Here is a 27480-nt window from a genome sequence, read left to right on the forward strand (position 1 = left end):
TCGAAATATGTACTAATGGGAAAGAGAAACTATAGTCAGGTCGTCTGCATTCTTCTTTTTATTGGCATCTTTGATAGGTAAGAAGGAGGATCTGCCAAAGCAACGGTTAGCTGCTGGGAGACTGTGTCCTTGAGGGCTCCATAGCTCAGGGGTGACATCTCACTGTTTCTGTAAAATTCTTTCTAGTCTGTTAGCTCATCTTCAGCATTTTATCGTTGTTAATGGTTCCATTAAGTTAGGAATAGAAACATGTTTGGCTTTATGTTAGTTTGATTTCTAATGTGAAACCAAACACCTCATGGTTCATTAACCCTATTTCCCCCACCCATCCTCTGCCATAAATGGTCTAGCCTCAATGTTTCTTCCTCAAGTATGACTTAATTATTTATGAATTTAATGAAAGGATGGGAAGTAGTCCTTGCATTATATACTATTTTACTAGGAAATCGAAGTAAGGGGATGATTGGGTTACGCTAAAAGTGTTTTTCAAAAGTACTTTTACATATTTACTTTATATGCTGTAAAAGCATTTTTAAAATTATGATTTTGCTTCTATCCAAATACCCTCTAAGTTTAATGAGATAAAATTATTTATGAAGTATTGTTAACTATAATTAATATTATAGTTAAGTAACAGAGTCATCCATAAGGGTGATTATAATAATATTTAAGCCAAAATCCCACCAATATTACCGCTTTTGATCCCTTGATTTATTGTCTCATAAAAGGCCTCTATAGTTGAATTGATTAAGTAGAACTTGTAATCATATTTTTTGTGATGTGCATTTCAAATAAAAGCAAGTATGTAATTCAAGTTAACAGCACACTCATCATAATTTTGTCAATACAGGCACAGTGCTAGTCCGTAATGCAGAATTTAATTGCATGTTTATCTTACTATTTTTTCCCCAAAAAAAAAAAATCAGAATAGGCGTAGAAGGTTACTTGTGCAAATAGATTACCAGGAGTTCCTAATTCTTAACAAGATAAAAGCCACACAACTCTTTTTTATACCAAAATTTTAATATAAATCTTTGTGAAGTTACATATTGGCCATCCGAATACACGTTATTAAAAAAAAAATTCATTAAATAATGTAAAAAATTGGCACAATTTTTTGGACCAACTTATATCAATAGGGCCAAGTTCCATCCGAGCAAAACTGTTAGTATAGGGCGATTAGATTTTTCTCATGGGGTTAATTTGCAACCCCATAACAAAGTATCAAAAGTCTATTCTCGACCCCTAGAAAACATTGCAAGAAAATAATCACTTGACATATATCAAACCCAACTCACTGTCTTTTGGCGTTTTGATTTTGAAGGATTTGATCAACTAAATTAGCTCATAAAAATGAACTTAACTATCTTTCATGTCTGTGTGTATGATTTGGTATCAGACCATTAACAATCAGAATATCTGCATGTAGAGAGAGAGAGAGAGAGAGAGTAAACAAATAAGAATGTATCAACATCACAAAACACTGATCCACAGCAGAGTATGAATACATCCAATAACACACAAAAGTACAGAACGTAGACAGAACCCAGTATTATTCAAAAGCATGCATGATGAAGAATATAATGGAGGATCTGTCGAGAGGCAAATTAAATTAAAAGTTCCATAAAGAATCAACACGAGGAGACCTAGATTCTGTCTCTCACAAACAAAAGCGAGAGCACAAAAGGAACAAATCCGGCAATCATGGGATAAGTAAAGCTCCTCGACGACGAACCAGACGGTGGTTCTGGTTGAGGAGACGGAGCACCATGGTCATGACCTTCATGAGCAGCAACCACTGCAACCAAAACGATGAAGTAAGCTGCGAGCACTGTGAATTTTACCAGTGAAGACGACGATGAAGCCATATTTGTTTGAGTGATTATATGTATCTCCGATCGATTATGGTGCTTGGTCTGGCCTGAATTACAAGTAGAAAACTATACACTATATGTGCGTGTGTATATATAGTTGTGAAGGGTATATACGTTTCTGTAACATGGCCATTAGCTGGCACGAATATGTACTATATTAATTGTGTTGTACTATATATTTGTGTACTGACAAGTGATAATTAATTATAGTTAATGTACATTTCATGTATTTTTAAAATGAGAATAATACAGAACACTTGCGTGTTAAAGAACACCAAGAGTTGTGGGCTTGTGCCTCAAAAATAAAACCAAGAGTTAATGGCTTCTAAGAATAATAAAGGGAGCATTTTCTTCATATTTATAAATTTACTTCATTAAAGTTGGGTTAAATTTTAGCTGAAAGGGGCAATTATTTTTTTACCAAAGGCTGAAGGGAAGACCAATCATCTAACGCAGATATAGTGCTCCAAAATAGGCTAAATGTTCTCCTTATATACCCTCACATGTGAATTTATTCGATGTGTGGACTCAATCTTCCCTGCTATGCCAATTATTACTACGATTTGTATTTTGTAATGATTTGATTTGTTCTCTCTTATGGTTGATAATGACATTTATTCTGAATGATGCTTTTTAATTTCCCTTGTATCGAATCTTATGTATGACGATAGATAATAAAAATGATGCCTGCTGGTTATTGTAAGTCAACTTTCATTTTTGTGAAGATAAATTATGATATGATCGATGGATTATGATTTATAGATACAGAAATGTCAACATGTGTGTGTGTGTGTGTGTGTGTTCAAATTCATGGGAAGAAGATGATTTTTTTTTTTGGTTGGAGGGGGTTGCATTTTCTTCTTTCTCGCGTGATTAAAATACCTAAAATCATATGTTTGGTCAATGATGAATATGATAGTACACGTAAGGCAAATTAATTGCTCGAAGTATTTTTCAACTCATTCAGTGTGATATTTTAGGGAATTGATTCCTCTAATTTAAAGCCGACCTTAATTTTAAAAAACGAGGTCAATGCTCTTGCAATCCATTTTTATCACAGCTGCGGCCTCTAATTATACATATATTCATTAACTTACAAAGTTGATTGGAGTTGAAAGCCGCAGCACAACTAAAAAATATTCGAAAGATCCATTCAAAAAATGAAACGATAATGTTTTGGTCAAATGATTTTAAAATGTGTGTATATACATATTCTCCAGCAAATGCTCTGCTTAATTATATAGCATTGTTTGATTTTATACGTTATTGATCCTTTTATTGATCTAATTAAATGATAGATGTTGATATTAAAATACACAAAACATTTCTGGTCAATGTATCCAACAACCCCAAATGTGCAGGTTTGGATATAATTAAGTGGACTTTGATCAATTCCTAGCAATTACACAATTACAAGTTGTAATGGGGAAAAAGAATAAGAGGATTCGTATTGGCCATTAATCCCTTCTTGTTAACGTAATTAACCCTCCTTTTACCTTGTCAAAGTGATTAACTAGATAATTATTAGGTTAGAGTTTTAACTCTTTGTATAGTATTAATTATTAGGGTAATACAATTTTTGATCCTTCAAATTTGCTCTCATTTTGGTTTTGATCCCTCAAATTTCAAATCATAGGTTTTGGTTCTCAAGTTTTTTTTCATTTAAAATGTTGGTCTCCATGATCCAATAAAAATTTAAACAATTTTACGTCTTAAAGGACCAAAACCTATAACTTAAAATGTGAGACAAAAATCAAAATGAAGGCAGACTTGAGGAACCAAAATTATATTAACTTTTTTTTATTGTCCAGAGTATCCTTCTATCTGAATGGTAAGAGATTAATCTCTCGCTCGGGGTACTGTTAGGCGCCGTAACGGTGACCCCTTGAACAATGTTTTTTTTTCATACACACCATCCAAAAGATCAAACCCAGGATGTGACACTTAGGGTGTCCAAGTTCCTTTCACTTAGACCAACACTTGTTGGTAACCCTAAATTATTTTGTTTTATAATCATAATGCTCAATGATGAGCGTATTGAAATTGATAAAAAAAAAAGAAACCATGGTGTGCGCCCACAAACAAGGGACTCCATGGCCCAATGGATAAGGCGCTGGTCTACGGAACCAGAGATTCTGGGTTCGATCCCCAGTGGAGTCGCCTGTTCCTATTTTTCTTTTCTACAATTCATTTTAAGGCCCATAAAAGGTCATTTTGGAAGTCTCGGCCCAACACCAAACGGGCTTATTAGCTGAGGAAATTGTGGTCCCCTAGGCCCTCAGGATTTGGACCTAAAATCCTGGCCCAGGTTTGAAGTTGGACTTATTAATTTCGCTTGATTTATCACCATCATTATTATATTCGTATCTGTTCCCAGGGCTCCTGATCTATACATTAATTAAATGGCTTAGGCCAAATATTGATTTGATCAGAGGTTTAATCCACTTTGATCCGGGGCAATTTTTTCACTCATGTCTCAACCTAGTTTAATTGATTTAGTTTAAAATTCAATGGCAAAAAGAAGATATGGTTTAAAATTAAAATAAACGATAATTTTTTGCCATCAAAATAAAAGATAAATTGAATCAATCATCAATCATTATATAATTTTGGGAAAACTAATACGGAAGTTCTCGTAGTTTTAAGGGGTTTTGAATTAAGTCCTTATGTGTTTTTTCTTTTTAATTCCATCCTTATTGTTTTTTCCCCTTATATGTGCCTGTCCTTCTATCACTGAAGCATATATACGCGGTTAGTTTGAGTTGACTGGGAGTGATGTGGCTATCCGACTACGCACTCGATAGCATGACAAGGAAAGAATGAGAATGACTGAGATGGCAGAAGAAAGAGAGCCAAGGGAACATTATTACCGGGAATTTACAAGACAGAAGAAGCTCATGAACCTCCAATTTCACAGGCTGCATAAAAGCTCCCTGTCATCAACCTGGTCTTGCTTATTTAGAAAGATGATCCTGTGAGAGGAGGCGAATGAAACTGGGCTTGGTTTCTTCCTTTCTTCTCTCATCCAAACTGCACCCATAAAAGATGGGATGTGGGGAATTTTCACGAGCATACATCAATTATAATAATGTACTGTATAGTTTAATGAAGGGGAAAGATGGTATGCGGGGATGTGAGTTTGTGGGGGTTTTTCTTTTGTTTTTTGTTTTTTGGGAGGGGGGGAAGGAGAGCAAGGGGAGTGGCGAGTGGGGATAGAGAAGAGAGCATGGGAAAGGAAATTAATGTTTTGCTTGGTTAGGGAGAAAAGTTGAGAGGAAAGAAAATAAGAGGAGAGAAAATAGAATGAAGAAGAAAAAACTAGAGGGAAGTTGTTATCATCCCTCTTGTTTGGATGGATGAGAGAAAATAGGAAAAAAAAAAATTAACAAATATTTAGATGACTAAAATGTCCTTATCAAAATCTATCATATTTAAAATTAAATTAAATTAAATATTGCTATAGAAAAATTATACTAACATTAGCATCATCAAATAATTTAAAATCAAGTTATTTGGTTTGTATATATTTTCATATTATTATGTTTTAAAACCAAATTATTTAATAAAAATATTGTTTTGAGGTAAAAAATAAAAAGTGAATAATTTTTTAAATATAATAAAAGAAAATAAATATAGAGAGGAATGGAGAGGAGGGATAATCATGGAAATCATTTTTTCCTTCCCAAATCTCTCCAGATATGGAGAAAAATATGGCATGGAGTCTATCTTATTTTCTCCTCTATTTTTCTTTTCTTCCATATTTTTTTCTCTATCCAAACAAGAGAAAACTTATTTTTTCTCATGTTTTTCTTTCTAGTTTTTTCTTCTCCTTGCTTTTCTCTCAGTCCGAGCAAAAGGGGAAGGAAGCTTTTTATTTTTTGCAGACTCTCGTTCTTCCACAGTCAATCTTTTCTTCTTTCCATGTCAGTAACTGGTCAGTTAGATCATTCCTATCTAACCTAAACTAACGGCACAACTAACGGAAAAAAGGGGGGCACAGATAACAACAGATAACAGAGCGAAAAGAAGGATGAAATAAAAAGAAAAAAAAATTATGAGAACCTTATTTCAAACTGCATGAAATTACAAGGACTGCCATGCTAATTTTCCCCATAATTTTCATAGGGGAACAATGACATGTGAATGGTGGCAGGATTTTGTTGAATATGACCTACTTTTGAGGGGCCTGCTTTGTTTATTTATATGTCAGATTTTTAAATATTTATTTTTGGTAATTATATGTCATGTCTGTGAAAAACCACAATAATTAGCGGCCAAAACGCACAGGTCAGCATCTTGGATGAAATCACCTTGGGTTAAAATTCCATTGGACTAGTGATCTAATTAACCCGATTTGACAGTGGCCAAATTTTGGAACTCGATATCCCAACCCAATTTAATTAAATTAAGCCGAAAGTCAAACTCAATGAAACGAATGGGTCACATGAATCATTATAGCTTTTATATTTTAGATTAACTGTGAAACAACTTTTTTGAAAAAGATACAAATTTATTTATTTATTTTTAAAGACATACATTTGTTCTCTCTTTATTGTCGCGGTCGTGAAGTTTACAGCAATGAAGATGAAGTGACATGAATCAATCAGGTCGACCTCTGCTGCCATCTTTCTAGAGCCGGGAATCAGAGCCGACCCGGCCCTCCAGGACCGGCCCTTCAGGGCTGACGGGCTTAAAAGGGCCGGCCCTTCAGGGCTGGAATTTTAAAAATATCCCAATTTGCTAGACCCGGCCCTTAAGCTATAGGACCAGGGCTGGCCCGCGGGCTTTTGGCCCGTTTAAGAAAAAATACTATTTTTTATATTTATCATATTTTTTATAAAAATAAATCAATGAAATTATTAATAAAAGACATAAATATGAATAAAATTAAGTCACATATAAAATATCATCATATATAAATATTCATCAATATCTAAGAACATCTAAAATATTCATTAACAAGATAACAACATCTAAAGTTTTATCTATAATGCAATTGTGCAATAAATAAACACTATTATTAATCTTTTGAAACTTCATCATCACTATAATTAATTACTTTTCTTCATAAGTATACTTTTCTTTCGTAACAAAAATATCAAGTTTTTCTTCTTTATAAGAATTTTATTTTTAAATTTTGCAATCTAACTATTATTTTACTTTAATATGAGAAACATTGCTGTTGAAACTCATGAATTTCTAATTCAAATTATAGAATCACAAGTTATATAAGTATAAAAATATTCTATTATCAAATATATATATAGTTTAAAAATATCAACGCATATAATATAAATCAAATCATTATTAAAGTCCAAATTAACCTATTTTTTAAAAATTTAATTGGATAAATTATTATCTAAAACTAAATTTACTTTTAAAATGATAATAATAACTAAATATTTGAAATATTATTAACAATGTAAAAAATTAATAACATTAATATTATATAAAAAATTTTTAAAAAAAATATAAAAGGGCTTAAAAGGGCCAGCCCTTTAAGCCCTCGGCCCTCCAGGGCCAGCCCTCCAGGGTTTATGTTTCATTTTAAGAGAAAAATATCAAGCCCGGCCCTCATAATTTCAGGGCCTAAAAGGGCCGGCCCGACGGGCTCGGCCCGTTTTCCCGGCTCTACATCTTTCCCATGAAATTTGCAACATCTGGTCCATCAGTTACTATTAAAAGGAAAAAAACAACAACATTATAATATATGGTGGTAGTGGTATATTACTATATTACATTATAAAGAAATTTCCATAACAAACACAACTTTGGATTCATTTGCCCATACCGAAACTTATCAATCAGGCTTCGGATTGATTTATCCCAAGAAGCTATTGGCTCAACCACACAAATCTCTCCCATATGCTTTTATTGTTCCTTATAATTTATATTATCTTTGAACCACTGCTTTCCTTTATACAATGGATATCAGTACTTGACATATTAGCCACCACTCCAGAAAGAATAGCATCCAAATCAAATTAAACAAGCATCAATCCTATATCTTTCCATCAATCTTAAGAGGCAATTCTATGTCCGTTGAACACTTTTTATTCCTTTTAATGCTAGTTAGGAGTTAGTTATTTAGTTCTAAATATCATCTCTCAATTCATTTTGTCTTTTATATTCAACATATTTTTTTACACTAATATATCTAGCTCATAAATTAATATATAATATAATGTTATATATAATATATTTTAGTCGTTCTTTCGTTAAGGATAGTTTCATATCCACATCTTCTCAATCATTGGAGTAGAATGATTAGATTCAAGTTTGAATTTGAATTTGAATTCCAACCTCAGGAAGTAAATCCCAGCAAATAATTAGAAATGATTCGGACAGGATAGGGAAATTTTCCGTTTTGGTCCTTCTATGCTGTGAATTTTTTCAGAAGAGTCGTAGTCGTACATTTTTCTTGTTTTATGCTTGTCATTCATATCGGGCATCTCTTCGTGCTCATGCCATGGGAAGAAGCCGTTGGCCATGTGGCGTGTGTTAGGAACGATGATGAATATAATTGTGTAGATTGCTTAATTAGCATTTTAAATCTGTTCCTCCCCCCCCCTGCCCTCTAGGGGTATAGTGTATGGATTTCTCAATCTATTAATTGTTAGCATTCAACATACATAAGCAATATTAGTTCCAATCTTTAATATAAAATCTGTTGAACTAATTTACATAGATTAAAAAACTTGTTGAATTAGTTATTTATTAAAAATATATATTAATTTTTTTAAAATACACTCTTAAATCATTTACATTAAAACATACCACTTCTTGATGCAAACTCTTTTAACATGTGTAAATAAAAAAGAAAAATGATAGGTATGGGACACAAAATAAATATTTAGAACAAAGTGTAACGCCAGCAAATTTTTATGCTAAGAAATGGAGGCAATATGGTAAAAGCAAAAAATGTTAATCATGAAACACGATCAACCCCTTCTTAATGCCAAAACAAAATAATAGATACAATATGTTTGAAATCCCAACGAACATTGGCAAAAAAACAAAAGGTGGAGTAGAGTATTTTGAAGCCTAAGGCATAAGCCTAGAATACTTTGTTCGTTATTAAGTATGGGGAAAAACACAAAACCTAAGGGCCTTATGAATGCAATGTAATGCAATGCAATCTATAATGCATGCAATCTTAATTTTCATGTTTTTGTTTGGTATAATATTAAAAGGATGAGAGACGACATTAATTTTTTAATTAATTTAAATATAAATAATTGTGAAAAGACAAAAATGCCATTAAAGGAAACTTCCTCCCCTCTACCGCCTCCTCTATCCTATTGCCGATGAATCAGAGTTGCAGCGACAACACAAATCACAAAATTAGGCAAACATCAAAATTCACAAAATGAAATCAATAAATTGATGTCTTAGTGGCGTGAAACCAATTACTATTGTCCAAGTCTTAATTATCAAAATCGATAAGCAGCATTGGATGGAACTTGAGATCTAGAACTTGAATACATGAACTTGTTGTGGGGTAAAAAACAGAATCTCCGAATTGCTGAATGGATGAACCTAAACCGTGAAGTAGCGACAGCCAATGAAACGCTAATTAAAATCTATGGAGATAAAAGTGTTTAGGATGGACGGAAGAATCAAAATCCAGTAAATGTTTCTTCAATCGATAACACGCCTGCTCGATGAATAGAAGACCATTGATGAAAATGAAGGAGTCGAAGAAAGAAGTGTTGCCAGGCCAGTGGCGGTGAAGAGATGTCGGCGAAAATAATCCTAGGGCAATTGTTGTCTTTTCATATGGGTTATAAAGGACAAAATTGACATTTTATAATGGATTACAGGTATGTAATAAGTATTCATATGGGGACCCCTATGAATAGATATTACCAACAAATGTGTAATTACTCTTTGCCAGTGTAATCTTATTTACCATTAACAAGACCAACCAAACATGTCATTTATGGTAATGTAATAAGAATTACCATTACATACCTGCAATGGAGTTGAAACTAACAGGACCTAAGGCGCTGTTGGCCAAGGAAAAAAGATACAAATCATTGGGGGATTGATTATAATATAAAAAAATTAGTCTCTTACAGTGTCACGAATAAAAAAAATTAGTCTATCATAACATAACCAATAAGGTTTAAATAAGAGAAGTGAACACATGACACATGAGACATGACAATTGGATATAGGAACGCGCATTATTAGCCTCTAACTTCATTTTTCAAACAAAAAATTAGGGTAAAAATAAAATGAGCCGCTCATAGTGGGCGGGCTCAGCACTTGGGAATAAAGTCAGGGAACGACAGAATATTCACTATTTTTTGCGATAATCTCTCAGGCAGCCGGCGGTGTTCACTTTAAACATTAAAAAGTCATGAAGGCCTATATTTACAGACAACACTACCAAAATAATAATGGTAAAATTAAGAGTTAATATTATTATTGGGGCTTACAATTTGATTAAATTTTAATTTTGGTCCCCCTGGTTTTAAAACTATTAGTTTTTATCCCTATAATCTTATAAGAATTAAACTACCAGTTTAAGTATAGAGATTGAAAGTCAAAATTATTAAAAGTATAAAGACTATTCATTAAACTTGGACCAAATATTTATGAAATTGAAGGGACTGAATCGAAACATAAGAACTAAAAATAGTATTGACCTAAAATTAAATTATATCCTCTGCTAGTCCTTAAAAATAAATAATAAATACACTTAAATTTTTAACTTTATATCGATAAATCTGAGATTGTCAAACTCACGAGTTTAAACAAACTCATGATAATGATATAAACTCGGATCGTAAACTCGAAAGAGTTTATTTTATTAATAAAATAATATTAAAAAGGGAAAGCAACCCTTTCCGATTGAGTAGCTTCTGGAGTATGACTGAAGGGCACGCACGATCAGATTAACATTTTAATATTAACCATCTCTCCCCCTCATAAAGGAAACAGATCCGCCGCCGCCGCCGCCCACAACTCGGTGGCACTTGCGCGCACACATGCAGAATGGCCTAATCACTTCCACTAATTAATCTTAATTTATAAGAAAACAGCTTACAATTAACTGTAACTTACTACTATAGTGATTCACTTTTTAACAATCACGCATGCACACAGCTCACAATTTCAAAACGAATGGGTCACATGAATCAGTATAGCTTTTATATTTTAGATTAATTGTGAAACAATTTTTTTAAAAAAGATACAAATTCATTTATTTATTTTCAAAGACATACATTTGTTCTCTCTTTATTGTTGCGTTCGTGAAGTTTAAAGCAAAGAAGTGACATGAAATCAACCAGGTCGACCTCTGCTGCCATCTTCCATGAAATTTGCAACATCTGGTCCATCACTTACTATTAAAAGGAAAAAAAAACAACAACATTACAATATACGGTGGTGGTATATTACTATTTTACATTATAAAGAAATTTCCATAGCAAACACAACTTTGGATTCATTTGGCCATACCGAAACTCATCAATCAGGCTTCGGATTGATTTATCCCAAGAAGCTATTGGCTCAACCACACAAACCTCTCCTATATGCTTTTATTGTTCTTTATAATTTATATTATCTTTGAGCCACTGCTTTCGTTTACCGAGTTGTGATTTTACACAACACGAAATCCCTCCATACAATTGATATCAGTATTTGACATGTTAGTCACCACTCGAGAAAGAATAGCATCCAAATCAAATTAAACAAGCATCAATCTTATATCTTTCCATCAATCTTAAAGAGGCAATTCTATGCCCGTTGAACACTTTTTATTCTTTTTAATGTTAGTTAGGAGTTAGATTTAGTTCTAAATATCATATCTTAATTCATTCCGTCTCTTATATTTAATTTTTTAAAAATTAATATATCTGGCTTATAAATTGATATATAATATAATGTTATATAGAGTATATTTTAGCCGTTCTTTCTTCAAGGATAGTTCCATAACCACATCTTCTCAATCATTGTTGTTGAATGTTTAGGGTCAAGTTTGAGTTTGAATTTGAATTTGAATTTTGAAGTGCATCCCAGCTAATAATTAGAAATGATTCGATAAGATAGGGAATTTTTCCGTTTTGGTCCTTCTATGCTGTGAGTTTTTTCAGAAGAGTCGTAGCCGTACATCTTTCTTGTTTTATGGTTGCCATTCATATCGGACATCTCTTCGTGCTCATGTCATGGGAGGAAGCCGTTGGCCATGTGACGTAGGAACGATGATGAATATAATTTTGAAGATTGCTTAATTAGCATTTTAAATCTGTCCCTTTTTTTTCCCCCCCTTTTGCCCTCTATGGGTATAGCGTATGGATTTCTCAATCTATTGTTAGGATTCAACATACATAAGCAATATTAGCTCCAATCTTTAATATATAATCTATTGAAATATTTACATAGATTAAAAACTTGTTGAATTAGTTATTTATTACAAATATATATTGATTTTTTTTTTAACAAAATACACTCTTAAATCATTTACATTGAAACGGACCACCTCTTGATGCAAACTCTTTTAACATGTGTAAATAAAAAAGAAAAATGATAAGTATGGGATACAAAATAAATATTTAGAACAAAGTTTAACGCCAACAAATTTTTATGTTAAGAAATGGAGGAAATATGGTAAAAGAAAAAAATGTTTATCGTGAAACACGATCAAACCCTTCTTAATGCCAAAACAAAATAAGAGATACACTGTGTTTGAAATCCCAACGAACATTGGCAGGAAAAAAAAAAGGTGGAGTAGAGTATTTTGAAGCCTAAGGCATAAGCCTAGAATCCTTTGTTCGTTGTTAAGTATGGGGTAAAAGACAAAGGTGGATTAGAGCATTTTGAAGCCTAAGGCACCGTTGGCCAAGGAAAAAAGATACAAATCATTGAAAGATTGATTCTAATAATAATAATAAAAAAAAGTCTCTTACAGCATCACGAATAATAACAAAAAAAGTTAGTTTCTCACAACGTAATGAATAAATTTTAAATAAGAGAAGTGAACACATGAGACATGACAATTGGATATAGGAACGCGCATTATTGGCCCCTAACTTCATTTTTCAAACAAAAAATTAGGGTAAAAATAAAATGAGCCGCTCATAGTGGACGGGCTCAGCATTTGGGAATAAAGTCAGGAAACAACAGAATATTCACTATTTTTTGCGATAATCTCTCAGGCAACCGGCGGTGTTCACTTTAAACATTAAAAAGTGATGAAGGCCTATATTTATAGACAACACTGCCAAAATAATAATAGTAAAATTAAGAGTTAATATTATTATTGGTGCTTACAATTTGATTAAATTTTAATTTTGGTCTCCCTAGTTTTAAACTGTTAGTTTTCATCCCTATAATCTTATAAGAATTAAAGTACTCCTCTGGTCCTTAATATAAGACCTAATTATTGAGTTGATTTTAATCCTAAATATAAGATCTATTTATCATATTTATCAATTTTTTCTAAATTACCCCTACGGATGCTCCCTCAACCATAATCAAGTAGAACAGAAAGATGAGATATTAAGAAAGATTATTGTAGTATTTTAGAAAAAAAGTGTTACATTTCGTATAATTAACTAATTTATTTAACTTTCTTAATCTAATCAAATTAGTTAAATAGGTCTTATATTAATAACCGGAGGAGTACTAGTTTAGGTATAGAGATTGAAAGTCAAAATTATTAAAAGTATAAAGACTATTCATTAAACTTGGACCAAATATTTATGAAATTGAAGGGACTGAATCGAAATATGAGAACTCAAAAATAGTATTAACCTAAAATTAAATTATATCCTCTCCTAGTCCTTAAAAATAAATAATAAATACACATAAATTTTTAACTTTATATGGATAAATCCTATCTATCAATTACATAACTCCTTAAATTGTACTTTCGTGTGTGTATATATTTTTCTTAAATTTTGAGTTATATGCATATAAGTCCTTAAACTTTAATGTATGTATAAATAAGCAATGAATAAAACTAATAATGTGAAAGTTATCTGCATTAATGTGAGGGGTTTTAAAATTTTATTATCAAATTTCAAAGTGTAAAGTAATCAATTGTCTGCACGTAACATCTTTTTTTATTGGGAAAATTTCACTGTAGGACCGCAGAAGACAATTAATATCAAAGAGCCCCCAAAACTTTCTGAAACCTCACTGCAGGACCAAGGGACCAATTTGATATTAATTTTTAGAGTGAGATTACAATAATACCCCTCCCTTTTTATTTTATTAAAAAATAAATATTTACCGGAGTTACTGTTCCGGCCACCGGAGGTCGGAGGTCCGGCCACCGGTGCTCAGGTGGCCGCCGTCGGGGTCCGGTCACCGGTGGCCGGAACAGTAACTCCGGCGGGACCTCCGGTGGCCGGAGTTTTTTTGTTTAAAACAAAGTGGCCAATGGAGGGTTTGAACCCAGGACCCCTTGGCACATCAAAAGACTTGTAACCACCAAGCCAAGTAACCCATTCAATCATAAAATGCAAATAAAACTACATATAACAAAATAAACGCAACAGTCCAAATGTAAGTGAACAAGTGAAATTAGACGATTTACAAGTGGAATTCAGAAATTTGCAACAAAAGTTAGGCAATTTACAAATAACATAATAGAAGTCATAACCCAAAATGCAAGTGTTTAAATGCAAATGAGCAAGTAAAATTTGAAGATTTACAATAAAAGTTTATGGATTTACAACCCAAATTTGGTAAACACAAGAGAATTCACAACCCAAAATGTAAGTGTTTGAGTGTAAGTGAACAAGTGAAATTAGATGATTTACAAGTGGAATTCAGCAATTTATAACAAAAATTAGGCAATTTACAAATAACATAATGGAACTCATAATCCCAAATATAAGTGTTTAAGTGTAAATGAGCAAATAAAATTTGAAGATTTACAACAAAAGTTTATAGATTTGCAAGTGAAATTCGACAATTTCACTTGTTCATTTGCACTTAAACACTTGCATTTGGGGTTATGACTTCTATTATGTTATTTGTAAATTGTCTAATTTTTGTTGTAAATTTCTAAATTCCACTTGTAAATCGTCTAATTTTACTTGTTCACTTACACTCAAACACTTATATTTTGGGTTGTGAATTCTCTTGTGTTTACCAAATTTGGGTTGTAAATTCATAAAATTTTATTGTAAATCTTCAAATTTCACTTGCTCATTTGCACTTAAACACTTGCATTTGGGGTTATGACTTCTATTATGTTATTTGTAAATTGTCTAATTTTTGTTGTAAATTGCTGAATTACACTTGTAAATCGTCTAATTTCACTTGTTCACTTACACTCAAACACTTACATTGTGGGTTGTGAATTCTCTTGTGTTTGCCAAATTTGGGTTGTAACTCCATAAACTTTTATTGTAAATCTTCAAATTTCACTTGCTCATTTGCACTTAAACACTTGCATTTGGGGTTATGACTTCTATTATGTTATTTGTAAATTGTCTAATTTTTGTTGTAAATTGCTGAATTACACTTGTAAATCGTCTAATTTCACTTGTTCACTTACACTCAAACACTTATATTTTGGGTTGTGAATTCTCTTGTGTTTACCAAATTTGGGTTGTAAATCCATAAACTTTTATTGTAAATCTTCAAATTTCACTTGCTCATTTGCACTTAAACACTTGCATTTTGGGTTATGACTTCTATTATGTTATTTGTAAATTGCCTAACTTTTGTTGCAAATTTCTGAATTCCACTTGTAAATCGTCTAATTTCACTTGTTCACTTACATTTGGACTGTTGCGTTTATTTTGTTATATGTAGTTTTATTTGCATTTTATGATTGAATGGGTTGCTTGGCTTGGTGGTTACAAGTCTTTTGATGTGCCAAGGGGTCCTGGGTTCAAACCCTCCCTTGGCCACTTTGTTTTAAACAAAAAAACTCCGGCCACCGGAGGTCCCGTCGGAGTTACTGTTCTGGCCACCGGTGACCGGACCCCGACGGCGGCCACCTGAGCGCCGGTGGTCGGACCTTCGACCTCCGGTGGCCAGAACAGTAACTCCGGTAAATATTTATTTTTTAATAAAATAAAAAGGGAGGGGTATTATTGTAATCTCACTCTAAAAATTAATATCAGATTGGTCCCTTGGTCCTGCAGTGAGGTTTCCGAAAGTTTTGGGGGCTCTTTGAAATTATTTGCCTTCTGCGGTCCTACAGTGAAATTCCCCCTTTTTTATTTTTTGTATTTAAACAGTTACGTCATCAGCAGCTCAGTTGAATCGTGTCGGGTATGACGTCAGCAAGTTGAGGGGTTTCAGTTTCACTTCGCTTGTGTTTCGGCGGATTAGTCCAACCAAAGCAGCACTTCACTTGAAATTCTCTTTTAAAGTTAGAAACTTAGAATGCTAGAAAAAATATTTTAAAATTTTAAAATCAGTCCTATTTATTACATTTTAATAATAATTGGTAACATTTAAAAAGTAAATAATAACATATTTTTGCAGTCATTTTTACTTTAAAATTTTAAGATTTTAGATTTTTTTTTGAAATTTTTTCTTCTTTATTTAACTTCCAATACGAAAATTAAATCAGCCTAATTTAAGCAAGCATACCTATTTTTGGGGCCATTACGTTTTTGTTCTCCACATAAATTCCAACAACTACATGTATTTTATACATTGTGCATTGAAGATTGGCCAACAGTTAAGGGCATATCCGGGTTGGGTTTGACAAGTCTCATATTTCTTATTTTTAGTTTTTGACTTTTTTTCCTTTTCTCATTTGAAGCTTCTAAAACTGATTTTTTTAATATATTACTCATAATAAAAGTGTTTTCAAATATAAATAACATGGGTTAATACTACATTTAATCCTTAAAATTTGAAACAAGTGACTTTAGTTATTAAAATTTGATTTTATTCTAATCTGCCTGCTGCATCTTAGAATCTTAGTTCTTGAAACAATGATCAAAATGAAAATAAAATCAAATATCAGGAATCAAAATCATTAGTTTCAGATTTTAAGAATTAAAGCCAAGATCAGGTTAAATTTTAAGGAGCAAAACTATTGATTTCAAATTTTTTTAAAATCAAAATCAAAATAAAAAATATTAAAAATTGAAAATGATATATCTTCTTTACTTGTCACTATCCTTGATTAAAAAAATAATTTGGACAGGTTGCATGGTCCTCGCATGTTGTCAAAAAGGGAAGCAACCCTTTCCGATTGAGTAGCTTCTGGAGCATGATTGAAGGGCAGGCGCGATCAGATTAACATTTTAATATTCAACATCCTCTCCCCGTCATGGAGAAACGCGTGCGCCCACAACTAGGCTGCACTTGCGCGTACACACGCAGAGTGGCCTAATCACTTCCACTAATTATTCTTAATTTATAAGAAAACAGCTTACAATTAGCTTTAACTTACTACTAGCTGAAGATAGTGATTCACCTTTCAACAATCACATATACGCGCAAGTGATCAAGTTGTATATAGTAAATCACAGTTCACATTCATTCATATATTTATATTTATAGTATGTCTCCTGTGAAATATAATTAAGTAATTAACAAATCACATGATTTAACAGGACTCCTCAAAATAAATCATGCTATTTGCTAACAAAATTGACCTAGTTAACTCATAGAGTTGTGTATTTATAGCCTCCTATTAATATGAGAGTTTTGTAGGCAGACAATTTGTAAGTATTTTTATAAGTGTTTTTTGAATTTAGAGGTATATCATAATCCTTGTAAATTAAAAAAACAAAATTCATGCTATTTTATTTATTGATATAATTAGATGCCACCATCTTCGTAAAAAGGCGGGCAGATCCTCCCGTTTGCGGAGGGCCCTTTTATGATGACCTTTCCTTATTTACCTTTTGTTTCAAAAATAACAAATCCCTTGAAAGTCGAAATCATGTGGTCACAAAATTTCAGTAATTTTTATTTATTTTCATATATATTTTATTTATATTGCTACATAATTGCATAATCGTCAGTACATACTATTTCCAATTCTTAATATAAGATTTTATTTGATTTTTATTTTGATTCTAAATATAAGACCCCAATCTACTTTGTCTCTCATGTTTATACTTTTTTTTTCCCGAAATAATCCTTTTAACATTGGTAGTTGTAGCCAATATACTTGATTAGTGAGGATATTTTATGAAAGAAAACACCTATTTGTTACAAATAACTAGCTTAACTTCTTTTCTTAATCTTTTCAAATTAATCAACTAGCTTTTAATATTAAGACTGGAAGTAGTAATTTTTATAGAAAAACTAATGACTTATGAATAATATTACTTTTACTTTTTAAATATTTACTTGAACAATAATGGCAATTTACCACGAAATTGGACATCATGATGGCTGGAATCCTATAATTCAAAACTCATCAGCAAGTGCACTACGCAAATCAACGATTTAAGATACATAGGAGCTAATATTTTAATTATAATATTGTTTAAACTTTTTGTAATAAAAGAACATTTTGGTTATATTAACGTGTGACTCTAAAAACTACTTTTTTTATTTATTAAACCCAGAAAATATGGTTCTGTCAATTGAGGCTTAATCGATGGATATTAATCATCTGATTGTGATCTAACAATATTAACTTATTTGTTTTTAAAAATAAACAAAAATATTTACCTCAATTTTTCTGCCACCTCTACCTCAAAATAATTAAATCATGATTTAATAGTCAATATTTAATTTTAAGATATATATAGAGGGAGAGACAAATAAAATTAAAAGGCCAAAAAAAAAAACGCGGCATGGCCGCAGTGCAGGCCACGGACGACATTTTGCAGATGGAGACGTCGCCAGTCAGTACCGATGTCATCCGTGGGGACTGCCGACCCTCCTTCTCCCGGCATTACCCCATTTATACTTAGGCCACATTTCTTTTCTTTTGTTTTGTTTTTTAAAGTAATTACTGTATTCGATATGTTGATGTTAATAATAATATACATCAGGCAAAATATACATTACTGAATTTTATCCCAAAATATTTAATTTATAGTCATCCATATCTATATCCATACTATTTGTAAACTCTCAACAATTCAACTTATTTTAATTATTATAAAAATATACATTACTGAATTTTATCCCAAAATATTTTCATAATTTAATAAGAAGTAGTAAAAAAAAAAACATTGTATTTTTTTAATAACTTCATTAACAAAAAAAAAAAGGATTGTCAAAGTGTATTTAGGAGGAGGAGTTCCAAAAGTTCTGTTGAGCAACCAATTTTCGCCAAACTATGTTGATTTTTTTTATGAAACTATCAAAGTCATGCTAACTTTTGAAAAAAAAAATGCATTCAAATATATAAATCTCAGTTTTGACTAACTCAAAATTAAACGTGCTTGATTTTCTGCACGACGTTGCAATTTTTGGAAAACCCTATTTTGGTAGTAGTATTTTATTAAAAAAATTGAAATAAGAAGTAATACCCAAAAAAAAAAAGTCGTTGCCGGTTATAAATTAGAGGCCTCTGGAACTGACCAGTCACAGCACAAGAACAGGAGCCTAAGCTAGAGATGGTTGCGAAAAAGAGAAACGTTCATGTTGTGGTTGTTCCCTACCCAGGGCAAGGCCACATTAATCCTCTCCTTCAATTCGCTAAGAGGTTAGCCTCTAAGGGTGTCAAAGCCACCGTCGCCACCACCAAATACACCGTCAACTCCATAGTCGCTCCCAACGTCACCGTCGAGCCCATCTCTGACGGCTTCGACGAGGCCGGCTTCGCTCAAGCCAAGAACGTCGACTTGTTCCTCAACTCCTTCAGGAGCAACGGCTCCAAGACGCTTTCTCGGCTCATCGAGAAGTTCGAGCATTCCGATTTCCCCGTCACCTGCGTCGTCTACGACTCCTTCCTGCCGTGGGCTCTTGAAGTTGCCAAACGACATGGAGCATTTGGGGCCGCCTTCTTCACTAATTCAGCTGCCGTTTGCAGTATATTCTGTCGTATACACCATGGGTCCCTTCGCCTGCCGGTGAAGATGGAGGACCTACCCCTGCTCATTCCGGGTCTTCCTCCATTGAACTGTTCGGATCTTCCGAGCTTCATTAGGTTGCCTGAGAGCTACCCGGCTTACTTGGCTATGAAGTTGAGTCAGTTCTCAAACGTGGAGAAAGCTGATTGGATGTTCGCAAACACATTTCAAGCACTGGAAAGCGAGGTACGTATATATAGATCAATCTCACTCTGTAATTTCTCTGTAAATTACATTTACTTATATTTTAAAGCTTTTTTCCCCCTTGTTTATGTCAACAACGCTGACACGATCTTCTGTTTGTGCTTGAAAAGGTAGTGAAAGAACTGTATGAGATGTTTCCGGCGAAGTTGATAGGCCCAGTGGTGCCTTCTGCTTACTTAGACGGCAGAATCTCCGGCGACAAAGGGTACGGAGCGAATCTATGGAAACCACTAAGTGAGGAATGCATGAAATGGCTAGAATCAAAGCCAAGTCGCTCCGTCGTTTACATTTCGTTCGGAAGCATGGTGTCGTTAACGGCAGAGCAAACTCAAGAACTAGCACAAGGGTTGGAAGAAAGCGGCAAGAAGTTCCTCTGGGTCCTAAGAGAATCCGAACACTCCAAACTTCCCAAAGGGTTCGCAGATTCAGTGAAAGACAAGGGTCTCATAACCACATGGTGCAACCAGCTTGAACTTCTGGCCCATGAAGCTGTGGGATGTTTCGTGACCCATTGTGGATGGAACTCCACGCTGGAAGGTCTGAGCCTTGGAGTGCCCATGGTGGGGGTCCCACAGTGGGCGGACCAGTTGACAGATGCTAAATTTGTGGAGGATGTGTGGAAGGTGGGTGTGAGAGCTAAGGAAGAGGAAGGAGGGGTTGTAAGGAAACAAGAGATTATAAAGTGTGTGAAGACAGTGATGGAAGGTGAAACAAGTGAAGAGATCAGAGAGAATGCAGCAAAATGGAAGGATTTGGCTAGGGAAGCAGTGGGAGAAGGAGGAAGTTCTGATAAGAACATTGATGAGTTTGTGAAATATTTGAAAATGAGTTTATTCTGTGATCGTTAATTAAGTAGTGATTTTCTTTCTCCCTTTTGTTTATTGTGGATTTGTGGTGTTCTGCAAGTCCGCGTAATGAAAAGTGTCATATATGTGTAATAGATTGATCTGTTACAGTTGTGTGGATGAAAATCTGTTACCGGCACAGAGATATTCAGTGATTGAACGGTGTGATTTGACGTGGCGAGGTTTCTTGAAGCTAGACATTATTGTTCAACGCTGTTAGGTGTTATCCAGGTCGGACTTGTTGGGAGTAGCTGATGAGTGGGGCCTGAGTTCTCATTTTGAGTTTTGACTACGGTTGTTTTGATGTCTCTAAAAGTGTTTCTCAGAAATACTTTTTCGTAAATAGAGATAAATTTCTTTATATATTTATCTTATAGACTGTAAAATCACTTCTGAAATCATGATTTGGTTTCCATCCAAACACTCCCACACCCATGCTTCGATAAAGCTTAAGAATTGGAAATCTAGTTATTAGTTTTTTGCCTTTTGAGTCAAAATTGTCAAAATGCTCACAAGATAGGGCGAGACCCAAGAAGATTGATCTGAGTGTTTGAATGAAGTCAAGAACAAATGAGGAGAATGTTTGGGTAATTTCTTAAAAGCAATTTAATTACTAAAAAATGATACTATTTCTATTTCTAATTATAAGAACTAGTTAACTAATTTGAAAAGATTAAAAAAATAAGTTAAGTTAGTTATTTGTAATAAATAAGTGTTGTTTTTCTTAAAATATCTTTACTAATTAAGTATATTGACTAAAATTACAATTATTAGAAGGATTATCTTAAAAAAATTGTAAAAATATGAGAGATAGAGTGAATTTGGGTCTTATATTAAGAATCAAAATAAAATTCAAATGAGGTCTTATATTAAGGACTGGATATAATATAATAAGTGAATGTAATGGGGAAATACAATGGACCAGGACATATTGACTACTTGAAAGATTTTTTTTAAGTAATTAAATTGACGGTTTTTTTTTGTTATGAAAAGTTTAAGTGAGTTGGGTTTCGAAACTCACCAGAATCAGAACATGTCTCTAGGCTCAGAAAAGTGCTTATAGAGGTATTTACAGATCACCTATCAATAAGATTTTCACATCAATAGTAGGATTCAAACTCAGAAGGTTATGAGCCGACTCTTTACCAACTAGATCAATTCTTGTTGGTAATTAAATTGACGTTTTAATAATAAAATTATTTCCCTTGGACATGACGAGTCAGGACCTCAGTCATCGTTCTCTGATTAATCACTAAGGTGTGTGAATCATGTGATATGTGAATATGTATGAAGATATTATATAAAATTATATGAAAGAGTGTTATTTATTTGGATCGACGAATAAAATAAATAAAAATGGCATCGTGCGTGTGTATATGTATCCACATAATTTGAGGAATATAATTAATTTCTGCGGCCTTTTTTTTTTCCACAAAGGAACGCATCTCACCATCACATGGCGTGTTATTTTGACTATTAAGCGGCACTGCATGTAAAATGTGGGCATGTCAATAAAAATAAAAACTTTGACTTTGGAGTGTTTGGTTTAAAAAAAAAAACTTAAAATTTTTTTTTATATAAGTCGACCTAAAACTTTTACATAAAATTATTTCCAAAAAGGCTGATTCACTGTTCTCCTTGTTTACTTCTGCGTTCTGACTATCGTACTTCTGACGGACATAAAATTTGGAAAAAAGAAAAGTTTAAAGAACGTCGTTGTCGAGTCGGAAAAAAAAACATTGCGGCCCTTATTATAGGTGACTTTGCATTTTTAGGAATATTCAATGCTTTTTTTCCCTCTGAAAATGCCCTCATTTCATTTTCTAATACGTAGTAAAATGGAGAATGTCACATATACCTATCATCTTTTTAAAAATATTTTTATTAATTGTACATATTAAAAAATAGTTTCAATACAAACAATTTAAGTAGATATTTTAGATAGCTCACTTGAATAGTTTTTTAAATCCATTTAAATCGTTTAAGTAGATCTTATATTAATAATAAAATAAAATAATTAGTTTTAAAATTATGATAAAATAATTAAAAGGGATAATATTTAATTAGAGTAAGAGCTAGTATTTTCACTTTAAGAACTAATTTTTTTGTTAATTACATATATCGTTTGATTAAATGTCTGTTTCAAATATTATCAGTACTAAATATAAATATCTCCCTCGATAAAAATTCAAACATTAACTCTTCATGTTGCAGTGACACAGTTTTTTGGAGTTACGATTGAAATCTTTAAAAGTATTTATTCACACAATTCACTCAGTTCTTTATAGAAGTTTGAAAAACTGCTTTTGAATAATTCTAAGAAAAATTGGTAAAAAAAAATTTCTGGTTAAAAATTTAATTAACTAAAAAAACCTGAATTTGAGCAAGTACAACTATGATCCATGAGTACAACACATCTTCTGTTGTGTGCAACATGTCATTAATGATGTGCAACAATCGTTAATATGAAAGTCATTTGCATACAACGGAAGATATATTGCACTCACGGAATATATTTGCACGTATTCAAATTTAAATCTTTTTAGCCAATTAAATTTTTAAACAGGGATTTTTTTACCAATTTTCTTATGATCCTATCACTCTAAACAAGCTCGTATAATGACAATATGATACATTAGTTCATAAAAAAAATGAAAATAAGAATAATAATGACGTTATGGACTTGGTCTTCACTTGGGTCATATCTTGTGTCACCCAGTCGAGGTGTTCCATTTGATGTTTTCAGTTTTAAGTTTAATTTTGACAAATTGACAGGTGATATATCTTGACCTCCTTCCTAGTAATGAAATTGATCTTTGTGAGAATCCACCTTATTCATATAGTTGACCATTATATACAATATTTTTCTTGCATGCCTGCACTCAAATTCCAATAAGCAAATCAATCTTAAATTTGGTTTTTGAAATAGCGTTCGTGTTCAAATATATATTGGATTCATGCCACACATAATCTCAATACCCCGTAACGTAATTAACCTTACCTGTTTTGTTTCCTTCGTTAATGTGCATTCACTATTATTTTTAGGAATTTGACAGGAGGAATAAAATTTTCGATGAATAATAATATTGATGTCGAATGTTTTAATAATCATATAATAATAAAAGAGTTCAAAATTAAACAATAAACTACTGGTTGAACTACTGGTTGAGATGGTAAGCGGTTTCATCATCATAAGGGGGAAAACACAAATTCAAATCTTAATAGACGTATTTGTTAAAAGCACTCTAGCTTTAATGCTCTACGGCTGATAGAAATTAATCCGAAGTTTAAAATAATTTGAGGATACTCTGACTTATTCAAAAAAGGAAGGAAGGAAGGAAGGAAGAGTTCAGAATTATATTTTCATTCATAGAGCTCATCACATGATTATATTTCGGACACCAAGTTGATCGACATTAGTAACACCTATTTGCATTTTAAAAATCGATAATTATTCTATTATCAATTATGCATTTTTTAAAAAAAGGAGCAAAGCAATTCTATTAATTAGTTCAATTGATAAGAACATGGCACGCGAGAAAAGAAATGCAGACACTTTCTTTTATTAAGTGCAAAATCATTATAATTATTATCATAACCACAAAAAAAAAAACTTTCAACGTTGGTTATGGAAGACTTTTAACAAAGGTTTTAAAAAGGGACATATAAAATCAAGTGATCATATTTAAATACACATGGGTTTGTATCATTAAAATTTAAACCAAATAATTTAGAGCTGAGGAAAACACAATCGAGAAAAGGCCAATCAAGGGAAATGAAATCGGGAGCTGTGTTGTTTCGGTAGTGTTTGGAACATTATCGAGGTTTTGAACTGTTTGAAAAGGAGTTCTGATAAGAATGGAATCTGCAGTTATTAACAAAATTAAGCAATAATTTTTCCCTCCTGTGTGCTCTTCAGCAATTCCATTTACGAAAGGTTGATATCTGCGTAGTAATAAAATAATAATAATTGCTGGTAAAAAAAAAATTCTCCTCCTTTAAATTTCTGTGGATGAAATGCTTTTTTTGTACGGACCTTTACCTACATGGTTATGTGATTAGACGGGGCAAAAGTTCATTGTCAGGTGTAGGCTCAAGTTGGAGCCAACTCAGTTTTTCCCCAAGTATATACTCCTCCGTACGCATTTTCACTTTTTAAACGTATTTAAAAAACTCTTGAACAGTATTAATTTTTTAAAAAAATATAACAACTTTTCATTTTTATTTAATAGCATAAGAGTTTCTAATTTTCCATATAAATAAGAGATGGCTGATTCAATCTCGCTAATAATTTTAAATTGGGAGTGTTCGTCTTTTTAACTTAAAAACATAATTATTCAGTTTACTTAATTTAATATTTTTTTAAAAAATAATAAAAAAAGACTGCCGAAACAGAAAAATTACAAATAAAAACATTTGACAACATTAGTATAAGTTTTAAAAATAATAGTATAAGTTTTAATAACAATTTTTATAATATGGTCTCTATGTGTAATTTTTCTATTTTGATGGTTTTTTTTTGTTGCTATTTTCCCCTCTTTTAAATGCTCACACCAAGAAGATGAATTTGCTGTCTGTATGAATATAAAAGGCGTTATGGGCCAAGGACCCCACCCTTTCCGCTTGCACATGACCAATCGTACCTCAATTGTTTTCTCACAATCATTCCGGTGAAAGATGGGAATCAAATATAAAATATTTTCAAATTTAATTATAAGTTACTTTTTTTTTCCGAAAAAAATTGTTTTTCACGCTCGCACAAATTTAAACTTCATGCGTTATCATTTTAGGAAGGATTCCATTTCAAAATTGGTAACTTCATGATAACGGCCTTATGTCCTGGAAGTCTTTTATTAATGTGAAATATACTATCGCATATTCTTTTGACTTGGGCTCTGAAAAGCACGTGTTTGAATAATTAAGAAAATAAAAGCAAGTGTGTTGGGAGTTTCCTCTCGTTAAATTTTATGTGGCAGAGTATCTTCTAAAATTTTATATTATTTTTGTAAATTTGAATTTATTAATCATCTTTGTCGGTAAGTTGCTTCCCCAGTTGCCAACCTCGTGCTAAGATTAATGAGGTCACGGAATGAAATCAGCCTAGTGACGTCACCAACTCAGCCTTCATTTGGATTGTCCATTACGTCGCCCAGTATAAGTGTTCCATTTTGTGTTTTCAATTTTAGTTTGGACAAATTGATAGGGCATGGGTGATCTTACCCTTCTTACGCAATGAAATTGAACTCTTTTGGATCTCCAATTATACAGTTTTCAAAATAAGAACGAAACCAACATGTTTCCAAATTCCTACCCTCTACCTCAGTAATGCCCTTAATATCACATGTTTTTTCATAAAATACTCTGATCATGTTTTTTAATATCCTTTATTTCTTTCCCCCTTGTTTATTGTTAGAAGAGTATCATTAAGAATAATTTAAAAAAATTAATAAAAATAAAACATAAGTTTTATACGTAGGATCAATATTTACATTTATATTTAAATTATTGGATATTTTAACAGGTAACATTGCTTTTTGAACTTCCGGGAAAAAGGGAAAAAACTTGTACTCAATTTATATGCAATAATCATTATTACATCTTAGGAACGTTCCGTTGTTATTCCCCAAAAAAACTGAGAAAACTCTACAGATTTCTTCCATGAAAGATACTTTTCCTTGTGCCGAAAACATAACAATTCTTTTTAGGGGGTGTTTGGATTTGTTTAAAAATATTTTCTAAAGGCATTTTTCTGCAAATCAAAATAAACTTTTCTACATATTTACTTTGTATATAATAAAATTATTTTTAAAATTATAATTTGATTTTAATCCAAATATTCTTTAATTTACGTGGTATATTCATCCGCTCAAAAGTCAAAACTTGACACAATTTATTGCTGCTGGCGGATGCTCGGAGATTGGACGTTTAAATCAAGTTTTCTTGCCTTGTTTAAAGAAAAAAGAAAAAAAGAAAAGAAGCATCAATGGCTTCGTAGACTAACAATCAAAGACTAGTCAATCACTCACACTACTTATGTCAAGTAGTCTCCTTTAAACTCATTATTAAGTTGAGAAATGATTTGACAGGAAATAGGCATGGGTTACACAAGTTAGAATTTGATTGTAACAGCCATTGGAACTTTCAACGGCAACATTTTAATAATAATTTACAAATTATAAGATAAATATATGAGAAAAATCTTATTTCAGTTTACATAAAAAAATTTACAAAAAAAAATTTAAAATTACCACACGTCAAATAAAAAATATTAACAAAAATTTGTTGTCATTTACAAATTTAATATAATCAACACCAAATACAATTATTACCACCAACCTAATTTGAGATTTAGTAAATTTTTATATTTTTTTTTATCATTTTCTCTTGCATAAAAGTATTTATAAATGTGTATATCAATGGTTTGAGCAATAGCTCCGACCGCTCATACGCACCAACCTTGTCCTCTAATCCTACTCAAAGGTGGGAACAAAGAATGCGTACGCAAACTCTTATTGATTCATGGGTATTTACAATTTTACATACAAATCGCAACTACTAATTTGACAGGTCGTCCTGCTCCTGCTTTGT

General features: G+C 32.3%; 1 protein-coding gene and 1 non-coding gene across 2 annotated transcripts; both read left to right on the top strand.

Annotated features, from left to right (window-relative positions):
* The first annotated feature begins 3961 nt into the window (after positions 1–3961).
* On the top strand, positions 3962–4034 carry TRNAR-ACG (transfer RNA arginine (anticodon ACG)). The gene has a single exon. It is a non-coding gene; the product is annotated as a tRNA-Arg (tRNA).
* A 15353-nt stretch (positions 4035–19387) lies between these two features.
* On the top strand, positions 19388–20962 carry LOC114744032 (UDP-glycosyltransferase 74B1). The gene is made up of 2 exons (XM_028932213.1): positions 19388–20029; positions 20158–20962. The coding sequence occupies exons 1-2, from the start codon at positions 19388–19390 to the stop codon at positions 20893–20895; spliced, it is 1380 nt and encodes a 459-aa protein (XP_028788046.1). The 3' UTR covers positions 20896–20962.
* The last annotated feature ends 6518 nt before the right edge of the window (positions 20963–27480 follow it).

This window comes from Neltuma alba, unplaced genomic scaffold, assembly GCF_004799145.2.
Source record: "Neltuma alba isolate B1F8T4 unplaced genomic scaffold, ASM479914v2 tig00004241_pilon, whole genome shotgun sequence".
NCBI classification, from domain to species: domain Eukaryota; kingdom Viridiplantae; phylum Streptophyta; class Magnoliopsida; order Fabales; family Fabaceae; genus Neltuma; species Neltuma alba.

Excerpts from the sequence above, each read along its gene's own strand:
- LOC114744032 (XM_028932213.1), top strand. The coding sequence starts at position 19,388 with ATGGTTGCGAAAAAGAGAAACGTTCATGTTGTGGTTGTTCCCTACCCA. Across the intron at positions 20,030-20,157 it reads TTCAAGCACTGGAAAGCGAG|GTAGTGAAAGAACTGTATGA; the intron begins GTACGTATATAT and ends GTGCTTGAAAAG.